This window comes from Salarias fasciatus, chromosome 19, assembly GCF_902148845.1.
Source record: "Salarias fasciatus chromosome 19, fSalaFa1.1, whole genome shotgun sequence".
NCBI lineage: Eukaryota > Metazoa > Chordata > Actinopteri > Blenniiformes > Blenniidae > Salarias > Salarias fasciatus.
In genome coordinates, this window is record NC_043763.1 from 1,554,536 (window position 1) to 1,567,386 (window position 12,851).

At 56.1% G+C, this 12,851-nt stretch overlaps 1 protein-coding gene across 1 annotated transcript in view; it reads left to right on the forward strand.

Annotated features, from left to right (window-relative positions):
• The window catches only part of LOC115407070 (sorting nexin-14-like), a 23,779-nt gene extending 10,969 nt beyond the window's left edge, over positions 1-12,810 (forward strand). The window contains exons 17-28 of the mRNA XM_030117428.1: positions 6,440-6,568; positions 6,776-6,908; positions 8,087-8,273; positions 8,472-8,555; positions 8,703-8,803; positions 10,300-10,411; positions 10,482-10,522; positions 10,599-10,718; positions 10,981-11,104; positions 12,150-12,314; positions 12,534-12,629; positions 12,713-12,810. Of these exons, the coding sequence (XP_029973288.1) occupies positions 6,440-6,568; positions 6,776-6,908; positions 8,087-8,273; positions 8,472-8,555; positions 8,703-8,803; positions 10,300-10,411; positions 10,482-10,522; positions 10,599-10,718; positions 10,981-11,104; positions 12,150-12,314; positions 12,534-12,629; positions 12,713-12,810 (1,390 nt within the window). The remainder of the gene's footprint in view (positions 1-6,439; positions 6,569-6,775; positions 6,909-8,086; positions 8,274-8,471; positions 8,556-8,702; positions 8,804-10,299; positions 10,412-10,481; positions 10,523-10,598; positions 10,719-10,980; positions 11,105-12,149; positions 12,315-12,533; positions 12,630-12,712) is intronic.
• The last annotated feature ends 41 nt before the right edge of the window (positions 12,811-12,851 follow it).

A 12,851-nucleotide genomic window follows, 5' to 3' on the forward strand; every position in this document is an offset into this window, starting at 1 on the left:
TGTTGCTCGGCGTGTGGCGCTGCTCCCACGGGAGCTGCGGGGTGATCATCTGCCCCTGCACCAACTTGGTTTGCCATGCAGACGGCGTACACCCTCTTCCCTCGGCTTACCGCACCACCGTCCCGGGCCCTGGTACTCCGCGGGTACCGCTGCGTAGCAGTGGGGAGCAGGCCCCGGTTGACCGTTTTGTTTCTGTGGTGCTGCCCGGTTGCTAGCTGTCCTGCGTTTGCTGTGCAGGTAGCGTCTGCCCTCTTCCCTCAGCTTACTGCGCTAGCGTCCCCTACTCCGGGCGCCTGTACCTCCGACGGGCGCGGCTGTGGTTGCTGTGCAGGCGGCGTGCGCCCCCTTCCCTCAGCTTCCCTGCTGTCTATACCCTGACCGACTGCGTGCACGTGGCGTGACAGTCAGGCAGGAGGAGGGAGAGCTGCCTGGTGGCCGCTCTCTCTGTTGTTCGTTCTCTTTGTCAGGTGTTCTGGTTGTGCAGAGATGGATGGCTCTCACCAGTGTGTTTCCTGTGGAGCCTCCCTGCAGGCAGATGATGGCCATGACCTCTGCCCCAGTTGTCTTGGCCCCATGCAACTCCGGGACGCATTGTCCGATAATCCGTGCCTGGATTGCAGCTATATGCCCTACGCACAGCGGGCTGCCCGGCTGGCACAGGTCTCCCCCGGGTGGGCCGGGGCCCGCCTCTGCAGCACCGTTGCCTGCCGCTCAGCCGAGGCATTCTAAGCACTGCGGCGGATCCGCTGCTGGGGCTCTGCCGCTGGGAAAGCAGGCGAGGTCTGAGCAGCACCTTGCCGCGTAGGTGGCGCGGCTGCAGAGGGAGCTGGAGCAGATACGGGCGCTCCTACGCGAGCGCCCACCCGGCTCTCTGGTGGAGGGTGCCGGAACACCACCCGCGCAGACGGCGTCGCCCCCCGATGAGGACGTGATGTCCTTGGTGGCGTCGGCTTCGCATTTTTCGGAGGAGGTCCTTGAGCACGGGTCTGTGGGGTCGGAGCAGGAGTCCCTCCGGTCGTCGCAGGGCTCGGACCAGTTCAGGGATGAGTCTATGCAGGCTGTTATGTGGGCAGCACTGGCCCAGCTGCAGCTGGAGGTTCCACAGGCAGCTCAGCTTCGGTCCCCGTCCACGTTTGCGGATTTCCTGAGGGAGTTGCACTCCTGCTGGAGGAATGGCGCTGCCCCCTCCAGACTGTCGGCGGATGGCCGGACGCTGGCGGCCATGCACGGTGCGGCTGAAGCTGGCCTGGATCGGATGCCTGAGGTGGAGCCGGCTATAGCGGCTCTCATCGTGTCCGCAGAGGAGTCCCTCCGGTCGGCGGTGAGGTGCCCCCGTCCGCAGTGTTGTATCACGGACAACCTGCTCACGAGGGCCTATAACGCCGGGGCGCAGGCTGGCCGTATAGGCAACTCACTAGCTCACCCTATGCTCGCTCTCTCTGTCTCTCTGCAGGGGAGCCACGTGGATGCTTCAGTGGTCGGGTTCTTCAATGCGGCGCTGCAGGCCTTTGCCCTCATCTCCAGGGAGCTGGGACGGATGATGTCCCTGCTGGTTCAAGCGCGGCGCCATGTGTGGTTGGCGCAGTCCCCCTTGTCGGAGGCGTCTCGCAGGGCGCTCCGGGGGTTGACGGTGGAGCACGGGCAGCTCTTTGGTTCGTCTGCGGTGGAGGTTCTGGAGATGTTGGCTCGGGCTCGTGAGACCCGGCGGCAGTTAGTGGGCCCCGTCCCCCGGAGGACTCCCGGCGGCTCTTCGAGGCGGTCGCGCTTTCGCCCGCCTCCTGGGCCCCATCTGGCGGAGAAATTTGCCTTTGGGCAGGGGCTGCAGAAATTGGCGGGGGCCTTTCGTTCCCCTGACCCCGTGTCCTCCAGACGTTCCTGTGACACCGGCTCTGCCGGCCACTCTGCCGGCCGCGCCGCCAGCCGCTCCGCTGGCTGCGCTGCAGGCCGCGCTGCCGGCTGCGCTACTGGCCGCCCCCCTGGCGCCCGTCAGGGCCGGGGGGCCAGGGATTGATGCTTGGGGGCCGAGCATCGGATCTTTTTCTGGTCAGCAGCTGAGGCTCTGGGCAGCTACAGCTTCAGACCCCTGGGTGGTTTCCACCTTGACCCAGGGCTACACACTGCAGTTCCGACGCCGGCCCCCCAACCCCGACCGGGCTACCCTGACTGTCATCAGTGACCCAGTGAAGGCTCTGGCCTTGGACCACCCTCCTGGCCAAGGGGGCAATCGAGGCGGTGGACCCCCTGTTGGACCCCAGGGGGTTTTACTCGGTCTACTTCCTCGTGCCCAAGAAAACTGGCGGTTCCTGCGGTTCGCCTACAAGGGCAGTTACGGGTGCTACCTAGAGGTCGACCGATTTATCGATATATCGGGCCAATATATCGGGCCGATATTTGGACATTTTTCGCCATCGGCCGTATTTTCTTTTAAAAATCCGATTTTTGATCCGTTGTATAAAATGACGCAATTTTTGATCAGGCACATGTGTGGGCAGCTAAAGCTGCCCCTCAAGAAAGGACCCCTGTGGCACGCTGCTGCATTCATTTACGTCAGAGCAGAGTGTGCTCGGTGGAATCCAGGCTGTGGAAAAAGCTGCTCCTGTTGCAGTGAATAATGGATTTGTTGAACATTTCAACGTTTTCGTGCCTCTATGGCTCCAGTCTGCAGCGTATCAGTGTTTACTGCAGAAAAAAGTTTGGCCGGGGAGCGTGTCGTGCCGCGGTGCTAACGCTGCTAACGCTGCCGTGTTCGACTGTCGGAGAGTTTTTTTTTCTTCTTCTTCTTCTTGTTCTACGTTGTTCGGGTGCTGCACAATTTAGCTCGGGCAGGGCGCCCGGACTGAAAAGGTCTGGCGGCTACTTTGTGATAAGTTTTAGCAGTAAGAGATTAGCGTGGTCGAAGCTGACTTTACTTGTGCGCGTTCAACCGTTTTGGTGAAAACACATCACTACTGTAGTTAACAACAGAACAAAGTCAATAGGAGGAAATGGCGAGAGTAAATAAAAGAGTAAATAATTAATCATGGGGCTTTTTCTGAAGCATGTATTAGCCACCCGCAAATTCCTCCACATAATGCACGACTGGAGTTATGTTTTTATTTGTATGTATGGCTTTTTTTCACAGCCTTTTTTCTGACTGCTTTTGTTCAAATTATATTAAAGTTTAAATTTCTTTTTTGACACTTTAAGAAGAGTGTGAATGTTTACTACTGCTTGTTACATTGTGTGTTTACTCAGACAAAATATTTAATTGTTTTGAAAGTTCAATAAATGTTCAGAGGACTGTACACGACTTGTTGTAATAGAAGCTGACTTCGCTGACGGCGGTAGTCCCTTTGGGACTGCTGGCATTGCGCCCTCTTCAGAGGTGGCTGAACGGCTTCCACTTGGACGCTGAGTGGCATCACCACCGGCGACTCAGGGTGTCGTGATGGTGCCTTTCGGCCCTGGTTCCGTGGAGGGACAGGGCTTGGCTGTTGCGGGGTGTACCTTTGGGCGTGGCCCCAGGCCGCCACGAGACCGTCACAAGACTGTCACAATGGACGCCAGTCTCGGGGGGTGGGGTGCTGTTTGGGGCCGCAGGACTGTGCGGGGACGCTGGTTGGTCCAAGACCGCACGGACCATATCAGCGTGCTGGAGCTGCGAGCGGTGCATCTGGCCCTCAGCCACTTTCTGCCATACCTGAGGGAGCGGCACGTGGTCGTCCAGTCCGACAACACCTCGGCCATATTCTTTATCAACCACCAGGGTGGGACCAGGTCTTCCCGCCTGTTGCAGGTTGCCCGGCGATTGCTTCTATAGGCGGCCCCGCGTTTGGCCAGCCTGCGGGCGACGTACCTGGCGGGGGCTCTCAATCAGCTGGTGGACTCCATCTCTCGCCGGGGCCCCCCGGCCGAGGAGTGGCGCCTCCACCCGCAGGTGGTGCATGAGATCTGGGAGCGTTTCGGCCAGGCCGAGGTCGACCTCTTTGCCTCCGCAGAGACCTCCCACTGCCCACTTTGGTTCTCCTTGTCAGAGCCCGACAGACCTCTGGGCCTGGACGCGCTGGCCCATCCTTGGCTGCGGGTCCTGCTGTACGCCTTCCCTCTGATTCCCCTGCTTTGGCCTACACTCCTCAGAGTCCTTCGGGAGGGGCACACGCTGCTGCTGGTGGCCCCCTACTGGCCAGGATGGGTTTGGTTCCCTCTGCTCCACAGGTTGTCTCGCGGGGGGCCGTGGCGTCTTCCCTCCAGGGGAGATCTGCTGTCTCAGGACAGGGGTCGGGTGCAGCACCCCCAGCCTCACCATCTCTGCCTGTGCGCCTGGCTTTTGAGTGGCCCGAGTCTCTGTTGAGCAGCTGCTCGGAGCCTGTCAGGCAGACCATCCTGAATGCTCAGGCACCGTCAACCAGACTGGTGTATGACAACAGGTGGCGGTTGTTTACACAGTGGTGCGATGGTCGGGGGGGAGGACCCGGTGCTTTGTCCGATCCCCGTGGTCCTGGACTTCCTGCAGTCCCTCTTGGGCGATGGCCGATCCCCGGCCACCCTGAGGGTGTATGTGGCGGCAATATCGGCCCGCCATATCGGGGTTGCTGGCGGCACGCTGGGAGGTCACGCGTTGGTGTCAGCCTTCCTCAGGAGGGCTTTGAGATCTCACCCCCCTAGGGCCCCAAGGGCGCCTACCTGGGATCTGCATCTGGTGCTGGAGAGCCTGTGTCAGCCTCCCTTTGAGCCCCTGGTGGCGGCGGAGCTGCAGTGGGTGTCCCAGAAGACGGCGTTCCTGCTGGCCGTTACCACAGCGAAGCGTGTGGGGTAGCTGCACGCTCTGTCTGTCCACCCGACGTGCCTCAGATGACACCCGGATGGGGCTGGCATCACACTGTGGCCGAACGCCGCGTTCCTGCCTAAGGTCTGGGCGTGGCCGGGGGCCAACCAGCCTATTCGGCTTGCCCGTTATGATCCCCGCCAGGCGGCTCGGGGGTCCAGGCGGCACTCTTGTGCCCAGTACAGGCCCTCAGGGGCTACATGGTGGCGACGGCCGTTGTACGGACTACTGACGAGTTGTTTGCCTGTTATGGAGGCCCTAGGACGGGCTCTGCGCTGTCTAAACAGCGCCTGTCCCACTGGGTGGTGGACACCATTCGCCATTCTTATCAGGCCGCGGGCCAGCCTCCGCCCCTGGGGGTGCATTGCCATTCCACTCAGGCGGTAGCTACGTCATGGGCCGCCCTGAAGGGAGTGCCCCTGGATGAGCTGTGTGCTGCCGCCTCCTGGTCTACGCCGGGCACCTTCTCCAGATTCTACCGGTTGGATGTTGTGCCTCCGCATCCGCTGCAGGTGGTCCTGGACCCGGCAGAGGCGTCCCAGTGAGGTGCGTCCCTGGGATTCCTCGTGACCAAGTTGGTATACGTCATTCCAGTGCTTTAAGCACCGCCTCTGGCGGTCAGTCGGGATGAAATACAACGAGAGTTACAAATGTAACTACGGTTCTATGAATCCCGGATGACCGCCAGAGCACTCTGTCACTCGGAATCCTCGTGATCACGTGAGAAGTTTCCATAGGAACCGAACCCAGGATTCCGGCAGGAATTTCTAATAATTCCTGGGTCACCCAGGGGTCAAAAGTGACGTTGTTGGTATACATACTCGAAATACGCATGCGTGAAGGGAACATTCCAGTGCTTTAAGCACCGCCTCTGGCGTTCATCCCGGGATTCATAGAACCGTAGTTACATTCGTAACTCTCGTTTGAAATGAACCTTAGAAAAACAAACAGCAGCCACACTGTTGCAGGCTGACACTCTGTCCAGCTCACTAGCTCCCCCTAACGGGGCGGCTGAGCCACTGCATGAAGCAGTGGCAGTACAGCTCACCGGGACTCTAGCTCCATCTAGTCCTCCATTATAGCACCACCCCATTTTTGAGAATACCATTTCTGGAAAAAAATATCGTCTTTTTTCTGGCCAATACAGTACTACATTTAAGTTCTTATATTTGTTTCAAAAGTTGTGATTTGCAGTAACTTTAGCATTTAGCTGCAGTGCAGCTGGTAGAGTCCACTCTCTGGGTCTCTGGAGAACACCACCCTCTGGTAGGGCCGCTCTCTGGGCCTCTGGTCCTCCACCCGCTGGTCCGGGCTCTGGTCCTCATGGTTCCAGGGTCTGCGTCGGCTCTGAGTTGCAGTCTTCATTCCACCAAACCTCCACCTGTCCACTCTTCCCTACCATCTCTCCATGTGGCCCTGCTGTGTGCAAGTGTGTGTGTGTGTGTGTGCGCGCACGTGTGTGTGCGTGCATGTGTGTGCGTGTGTGTGTGTGCGTGTGTGTGTGTGTGTGTGTGTGTGTGTGTGTGTGTGTGTGTGTGTGTGTGTGTGTGTGTGTGTGTGTGTGTGTGTGTGCGCGCGCGTGCGTGAGACCTGCCCGGTTCACCCCGTGCGGCTGTGACCCTGTTCTGCTTCCAGTTCCTGGGACTGGAGCCCCGAGTCTCCGTCCGGCAGCTCCTCACCTGCATCCTTTAGCTCCCTCCATGCCCAGCCCTCCCTCACCACCCTGCCATCCGGCTCGCTCTCCCACCGCCACTCATCTCCCAAGTAAGTCTGGTCACTGTGGGCCCGCTGCATGCTGGGAGTCGGCCACGTGTGGGGCTGCTGCGCTCGCCTGCTTCCGGCCTCCGGCTTGTCGTGGTGCGGTGGCCGTGGAGTGACGTCCCGCCCGCCTGTCCGGCTGCATGCGCTCCGTGCGCTGAAACGTGCACGTGGCGCGTCACTCAGCGGCCGGGCGCTCCGTGTGCCCCGCAGGAACCCGTCCAGGAGGGGCGAGTCCTTCGGGATCGGACGCATCGGCAGCAAGATCAAGGGCGTGTTCAAGAGCACTACCATGGAGGGCGCCATGCTGCCGGCGTCCGGCCTGCCGGAGGGGGAGGACGACATGGTCAGCTCCACCCCCACCCGTCACCCACCACCTCCACCTGCAGCAGGGACAGGCCACTGGGGGGCGCTGCTGAGGAGTTCATAGAGCAGCGGAGATAGAGCTGTAGAGATAGAGCTGTAGAGATAGAGCTGTAGAGATAGAGCTGTAGAGATAGAGCTGTAGAGACAGAGCTGTAGAGATAGAGCTGTAGAGATAGACCTGTAGAGATAGAGCTGTAGAGACAGAGCTGTAGAGATAGAGCTGTAGAGACAGAGCTGTAGAGATAGAGCTGTAGAGATAGACCTGTAGAGATAGGGCATTAGAGATAGAGCACTGGAGATAGAGCACTGGAGATAGAGCACTGGAGATAGAGCAGTAGAGATAGAGAAGTAGAGAGGAAGCGATAGAGATAGAGCTGTAGAGATAGAGCAGTGGAGGAGAAACAGTAGAGATAGACCCGTAGAGATAGGGCAGTAGAGATAGAGCAGCAGAGATAGAGCAGTGGAGACAGAGCAGTAAAGATAGAGCAGTAGAAATCAAGCAGTAGAGATAGAGCTGTCGAGATGGAGCAGTAGAGATAGAGCAGTGGAGATACAGCAGTAGAGATAGAGCAGTTGAGATACAGCTGTAGAGATAGAGTAGTAGAGATAGAGCAGTGGGGGAGAAACAGTAGAGATAGAGCAGTGGAGATAAAGCTGTATAGATAAAGCAGTACAGATAGAGCAATAGAGATAGAGCAGTGGAGATAGAGCTGTAGATATAGAGCAGTGGAGATAGAGATGTAGAGATAGAACAGTGGAGTGGAAGCAGTAAAGATTGAGCAGCAGAGATAAAGCAGTAAAGATAGAGCAGCAGAGAGGCAGCAGTAGAGATAGAGCAGCAGTGGGCTCAGGATAGAGCTGTGTTAGAACCCCATGTGGAACAATGACTCCAGTTTCTACAAAAAAAAAAAAAACTTGAAATATGATCTCAGCTTATTACTTCATTGACCAGTTGTCTCATTTTGGGTTTTATTACTTTTTCTAAATAACGATTTGAGTGTTCGGTATATGTGAGGTTGAAGAAGTCCTTCTAGAAACTACCAACAATCTGCCAACATTGTTAGAAATGAACATTTCTGCTTGTTATTCTTAAAAGTTTTCAACTTGCTCAGGTTTTGTGAACATGTGTCAGTCTGTCCTCTACCTGCTGTGCTTTAGGTGGAGGAAGCCATGATGGTGCTGGAGGACGACTCCCCGATGGAGGCGGCCTCCACCCCGAGCACCCCCCGAAACCTGTCGGCCTGGAGCATCACCATCCCCTACATCGACTTCTACGACGACGACATCAAGAGGGAGCGCATCCCCGTGTTCTGCATCGACGTGGAGCGCAACGACCGCAAGGCAGGTGAGGCCGGGGGGCGGAGTCACCACGGTGGGCGGAGTCACCGCGGTGAGGCAGAGTGACCTCATTGGTGGAGTCCCTTCTGTAGATCTCTTTAACACAGCGGGTGGAAACCCTCCACACACGTTCAGGGTGAACAGAGTCAGCGAACAGGAAGTGAGGCTGGAAACAGGAAGCTGCAGTGTCTGTCTCTTCCTGCAGTGGGACACGAGACGGAGCACTGGTCTGTCTACCGCAGATACCTGGAGTTCTACGTCCTGGAGTCCAAGCTGACCGAGTTCCACGGTACGTTCATCAGAGTCAGGCTGACTGATCCATAACCGTCTGAATTCTGGGTTTGAGTTTCAGTTCTTAGAAGAACCAGAGCTGAAGAAACTTGAGGCCTTGATGTGGTTTTCCAGCCCGTTCATTTCCCAGAGTTCCTCTCTGCAGGCTCCTTTCCAGACGCTCAGCTCCCCTCCAAGAGGATCATCGGCCCCAAGAATTACGAGTTCCTGACGTCCAAGCGGGAGGAGTTCCAGGAGTACCTTCAGGTGAACCGTCGCCCAGAACCCACAGAACCTTCAGCTGACTGACATTAATCCAGACCTACCATCAAACATGTGTCCGGTGGCCAAACCTGGACCTCAGAGGGTCCACACTGTTCAGAGGGTCCAAATTAGTCCAGAGGGTTCTCTGAGTCCGGAGGGGTCCAGAGGGTCCAGAGACCCCAGAGTCACTGGAGGCCCCTGAATAGACCGGAGGGCTTCACCGTGGTTCAGAGTGGTCCTGATTGCGCAAAGGGTTTTCTGGGTCCAGAGGGTCCAGACCAGTCCTGACAGCAAAATGAGAACCATGCAAAGCAGAAAGCTTTGGTTCCCTGGTGTTAGTCTCTTCTCCACTAAAACCCAGCAGAACATTCTCACTTGTCCAGAAGCCGTCTTCTCCGTGGCTGAGTTCGAAACCGCATACTTACCTAGTACTCATTCTGACTTATTGAGTATGCAGTGTGTTTACACTGGCAGTATGCGATTTTGAGTGTGCGAGAAGTTCCCGGATGCATACTGCATTCGCCAGAAATGTTGAGTAGACATCTTGGGTTCACCGCTCATACTGAAATTACCCAAGATGCAACGCGACAGATGTGACGGGTGGTTATAGATATAATTTTCCCTCCAATTTTTGTGCCAGTAGGTATGTTATGTTAGAGATTTCTGATTGGATTTACATTGATTAAAAATAGTAAAAAAAACAAAAACAAAAAAACACTTACATCTGACAACAAGTCCATGCTGAAAGCGGCCATGATGTACCGAAGACGGCGAGCCGATCTTCGCTGAAGAGCCGAAAAAACTCTCTGTTGGTAAGGCGTCGTAACTGGTCCAATTCCGTTAACGGGACGACGGTCCAAACGGCGATGTTAAGCTAGCTATACTGCTGACAGGTTGGCTTCTTGTTTTCAAAGTAAAAGCACAGATTTATCACTGAGGGTTTTTGCATGAGAAAGGGAAAGGGGTGCTTTATTGTTGTGAAAATAACCTGAAGTGCGTTGCTCTCTGCGGCTGGCTTAAATCTCGTCAAATTCGTCCGAACAAAATCCTAAACGGCTGGTATTCAGACAAACGACACACTCGGCTCTGAACCACCACTCTGTCGCCTAATTTAAAAAAAATCTGGATGAAGTTCTGCATTTGAAGAGTTTAGAGCTAAAGTGGAATCAGCTTTAGCAGGTCGATTTCGGCTCGGGGAGGAGTGCAATGCATTGTGGGTTATTATGTAGTATGCTGTAGTGTAAACGCTTTGCCTACTGTCTGATGGACTGAGTATGCAGGATGCAGTATGGACAGTATGGGTATGGAAGCGGTTTCGAACACAGGCCAACCAGCAGTCACTTCCTGTCTTCACCATGTCTCACTGGTTCAAAGGACAAACTTAAAGAACAGTGACATACTGTATGTTAAAACGTGTGTGTGTGTGTATGTGTGTGTGTGTGTGTGTGTGTGTGTGTGTGTGTGTGTGTGTGTGTGTGTGTGTGTGTGTGTGTGTCCAGAGGCTGCTGCAGCACCCAGAGCTCAGTAACAGCCAGCTCCTGGCGGACTTCCTGTCCCCTCACAGCATGGAGTCCCAGTTCCTGGACAAGATGCTTCCTGATGTCAACCTGGGTAAAGCGCTCGCGTCCTCACCGCCGTCTGTCCTCTGCTTCGTCTCTGAAACCGTCCTCTGTCTCAACAGGCAAGATCATCAAGTCCGTCCCCAGCAAGCTGATCAAGGAGGTGAGACCCGGCGTCGCCGGCCCGGGGGGGTCAGAGGTCGTGCTCTCAGACGCCTGACGTGTCCCACTGTCTTTAGAAAGGACAACATCTGGAGCCGTTCATCCAGTCCTTCTTCAACTCCTGCGAGTCTCCCAAACCCAAACCCAGCCGGCCTGAGCTCACCATCCTCAGCCCCACCTCGGAGAACGACAAGAAGGTACCGCCGGGGGGGTGGAGCTGGAGCCGGGTCACGTGACCTGTCCAGATATTTAGCTTTTTAAACCCTCCATGATCTGTGATGCTCAGAGAACCCCGAGAGGGGGACCGGCCAGGACCCTCAGTGTTCCTCTGGTGGTGTGTTTCTGTCCGTCAGTGTTCTTGCAGTGTGTGTTTGAACAGTGTGTGTGTTTCTGTTTCTCAGTGTTCTTGCGGTGTGTGTTTGAGCAGTGTGTGTTTGAACGGTGTGTGTTCCCCCTCAGCTCTTCAACGAGCTCTTTAAAAACAACGCCAACCGCTCGGAGCTGACGGAGAAGAGACACAACCAGAACTGCTTCCTGGAGATGATCTCGGTGGAGGGCGTCTACGACTACCTGATGTATGTGGGTGAGTCCCGCTCCGCCTCCGCCTTCCAGCAGAACGTCACCACAACAACCTTTCCGAAGGAGAACGGTGTGGTTCTTGATCTCATCCTCACTTCAGAACCTCTGTCAGAAGAGAAAGAAGGCAGTTCTCCTGCAGCTGTTCTCCAGCAGAACATTACCGTCAAGTTTTAAAGAAAAAACATCTGGAAGGAGAAGAACGTGTTGAAGTTTAACTCTGAATGTTCACATGGTGATGATCCAGATCCAGAACCCTCTGAGGATCGGTTCCTCAGCTGTCAGACCCACCATGAGCCTCCTGTTTTCCACTTTATACAGTCATTTGTTCTCTGGAGGTATTGGGTCTCCATGGAGTTCCTGGTTCTTTCTGGAGTTCCTGGTTCTCTCTGGAGTTCCTGGTTCTCTCTGGAGTTCCTGGTTCTTTCTGGAGTTCCTGGTTCTCTCTGGAGTTCCTGGTTCTCTGTGGAGTTCCTGGTTCTCTCTGGAGTTCCTGGTTCTTTCTGGAGTTCCTGGTTCTTTCTGGAGTTCCTGGTTCTCTGTGGAGTTCCTGGTTCTCTGTGGAGTTCCTGGTTCTCTCTGGAGTTCCTGGTTCTCTCTGGAGTTCCTGGTTCTCCGTCTAGTTACTGCAGCTGCTCATTCGGGGACAGTGTGGAGGGTTGTTCTGAGGTCTTGCAGCAGCTTTTTGTGTTCCCACAGTGACACCTAGTGTTCCAACACAGTACCTTCACTATATGTTGATTTCTACATGAGCAGCTGAAGAACTGAGAACAGGAGCAGCTCCTGAGCATAGGGAACTAAACAAGAGATCCTGGATCTGGACTACAGAGAACACTGGCCTCAAGCTGAAGACCGGATCCAGGTCTTGTTCTTTAGGTCTCTCCGGTTCTCCAGTCACGCAGCTCCACCTCAGACCTCAGAACCAGGCAGAACCAGGCAGAACCAGGAGCGCTCCCAGAACCGTGTAGCTTGAGCAGAGCAGCTGGAGTCAGGAAGGTGGATGAAGGGAGGAGTCTCAGCTGGTCACACTGTGATCTTTCTCCACCGGGCAGGACGGGTGGTGTTCCACATCCCGGACTGGCTGCACCACCTGCTGATGGGGGGCAGGATCCTGTTCAAGAACACGCTGGAGGCCTACACTGAACACTACCTGCAGTACAAGCTGGACCAGGTGGTCCAGGAGCACCGCCTGGTCTCCCTCATCACCCTGCTGCGAGGTGGCGAGCTGCACCCGAACAGCACTACAATCAAACACTGCTACACCTCAACACTGCTTCACCTGAACACTGCTACACCTCAGCTCCACCGCTGTCTGACCCCTGCCCTCTGACCTGTCTGGCCCCTGTCTGACCCCTGACCCCTGTCTGACCCGTCTGGCCCCTGTCTGACCCCTGACCCCTGTCTGACCCCTGACCCCTGTCCTCTGACCCCTGCAGACTCGGTGTTTTGTGAGAGCAGCCCTCCTCGTTCCGCTCCGGACAGGCAGAAAAGAGCGAAGCAGACGTTTGGGGAGATGATGGCTTATATTCCAGGTATCCAGCGGTGTGTTTCCTCCAGCTGTTTGTCCTCCTGCGTCCTCCTCCACCACACTGACGGTTGTCTTCACCGTCTGCAGACTTTCTGGGGAAGTGTATCGGCGAAGAGGCCAAATATGAAGGAGTGCGTCTGCTGTTCGACGGACTGCAGCAGCCGGTCCTCAACAAGCAGGTGTGAAGGCCTCAACCCGGGGGGGGGGGGGGGGGGGGGGGGGGGGG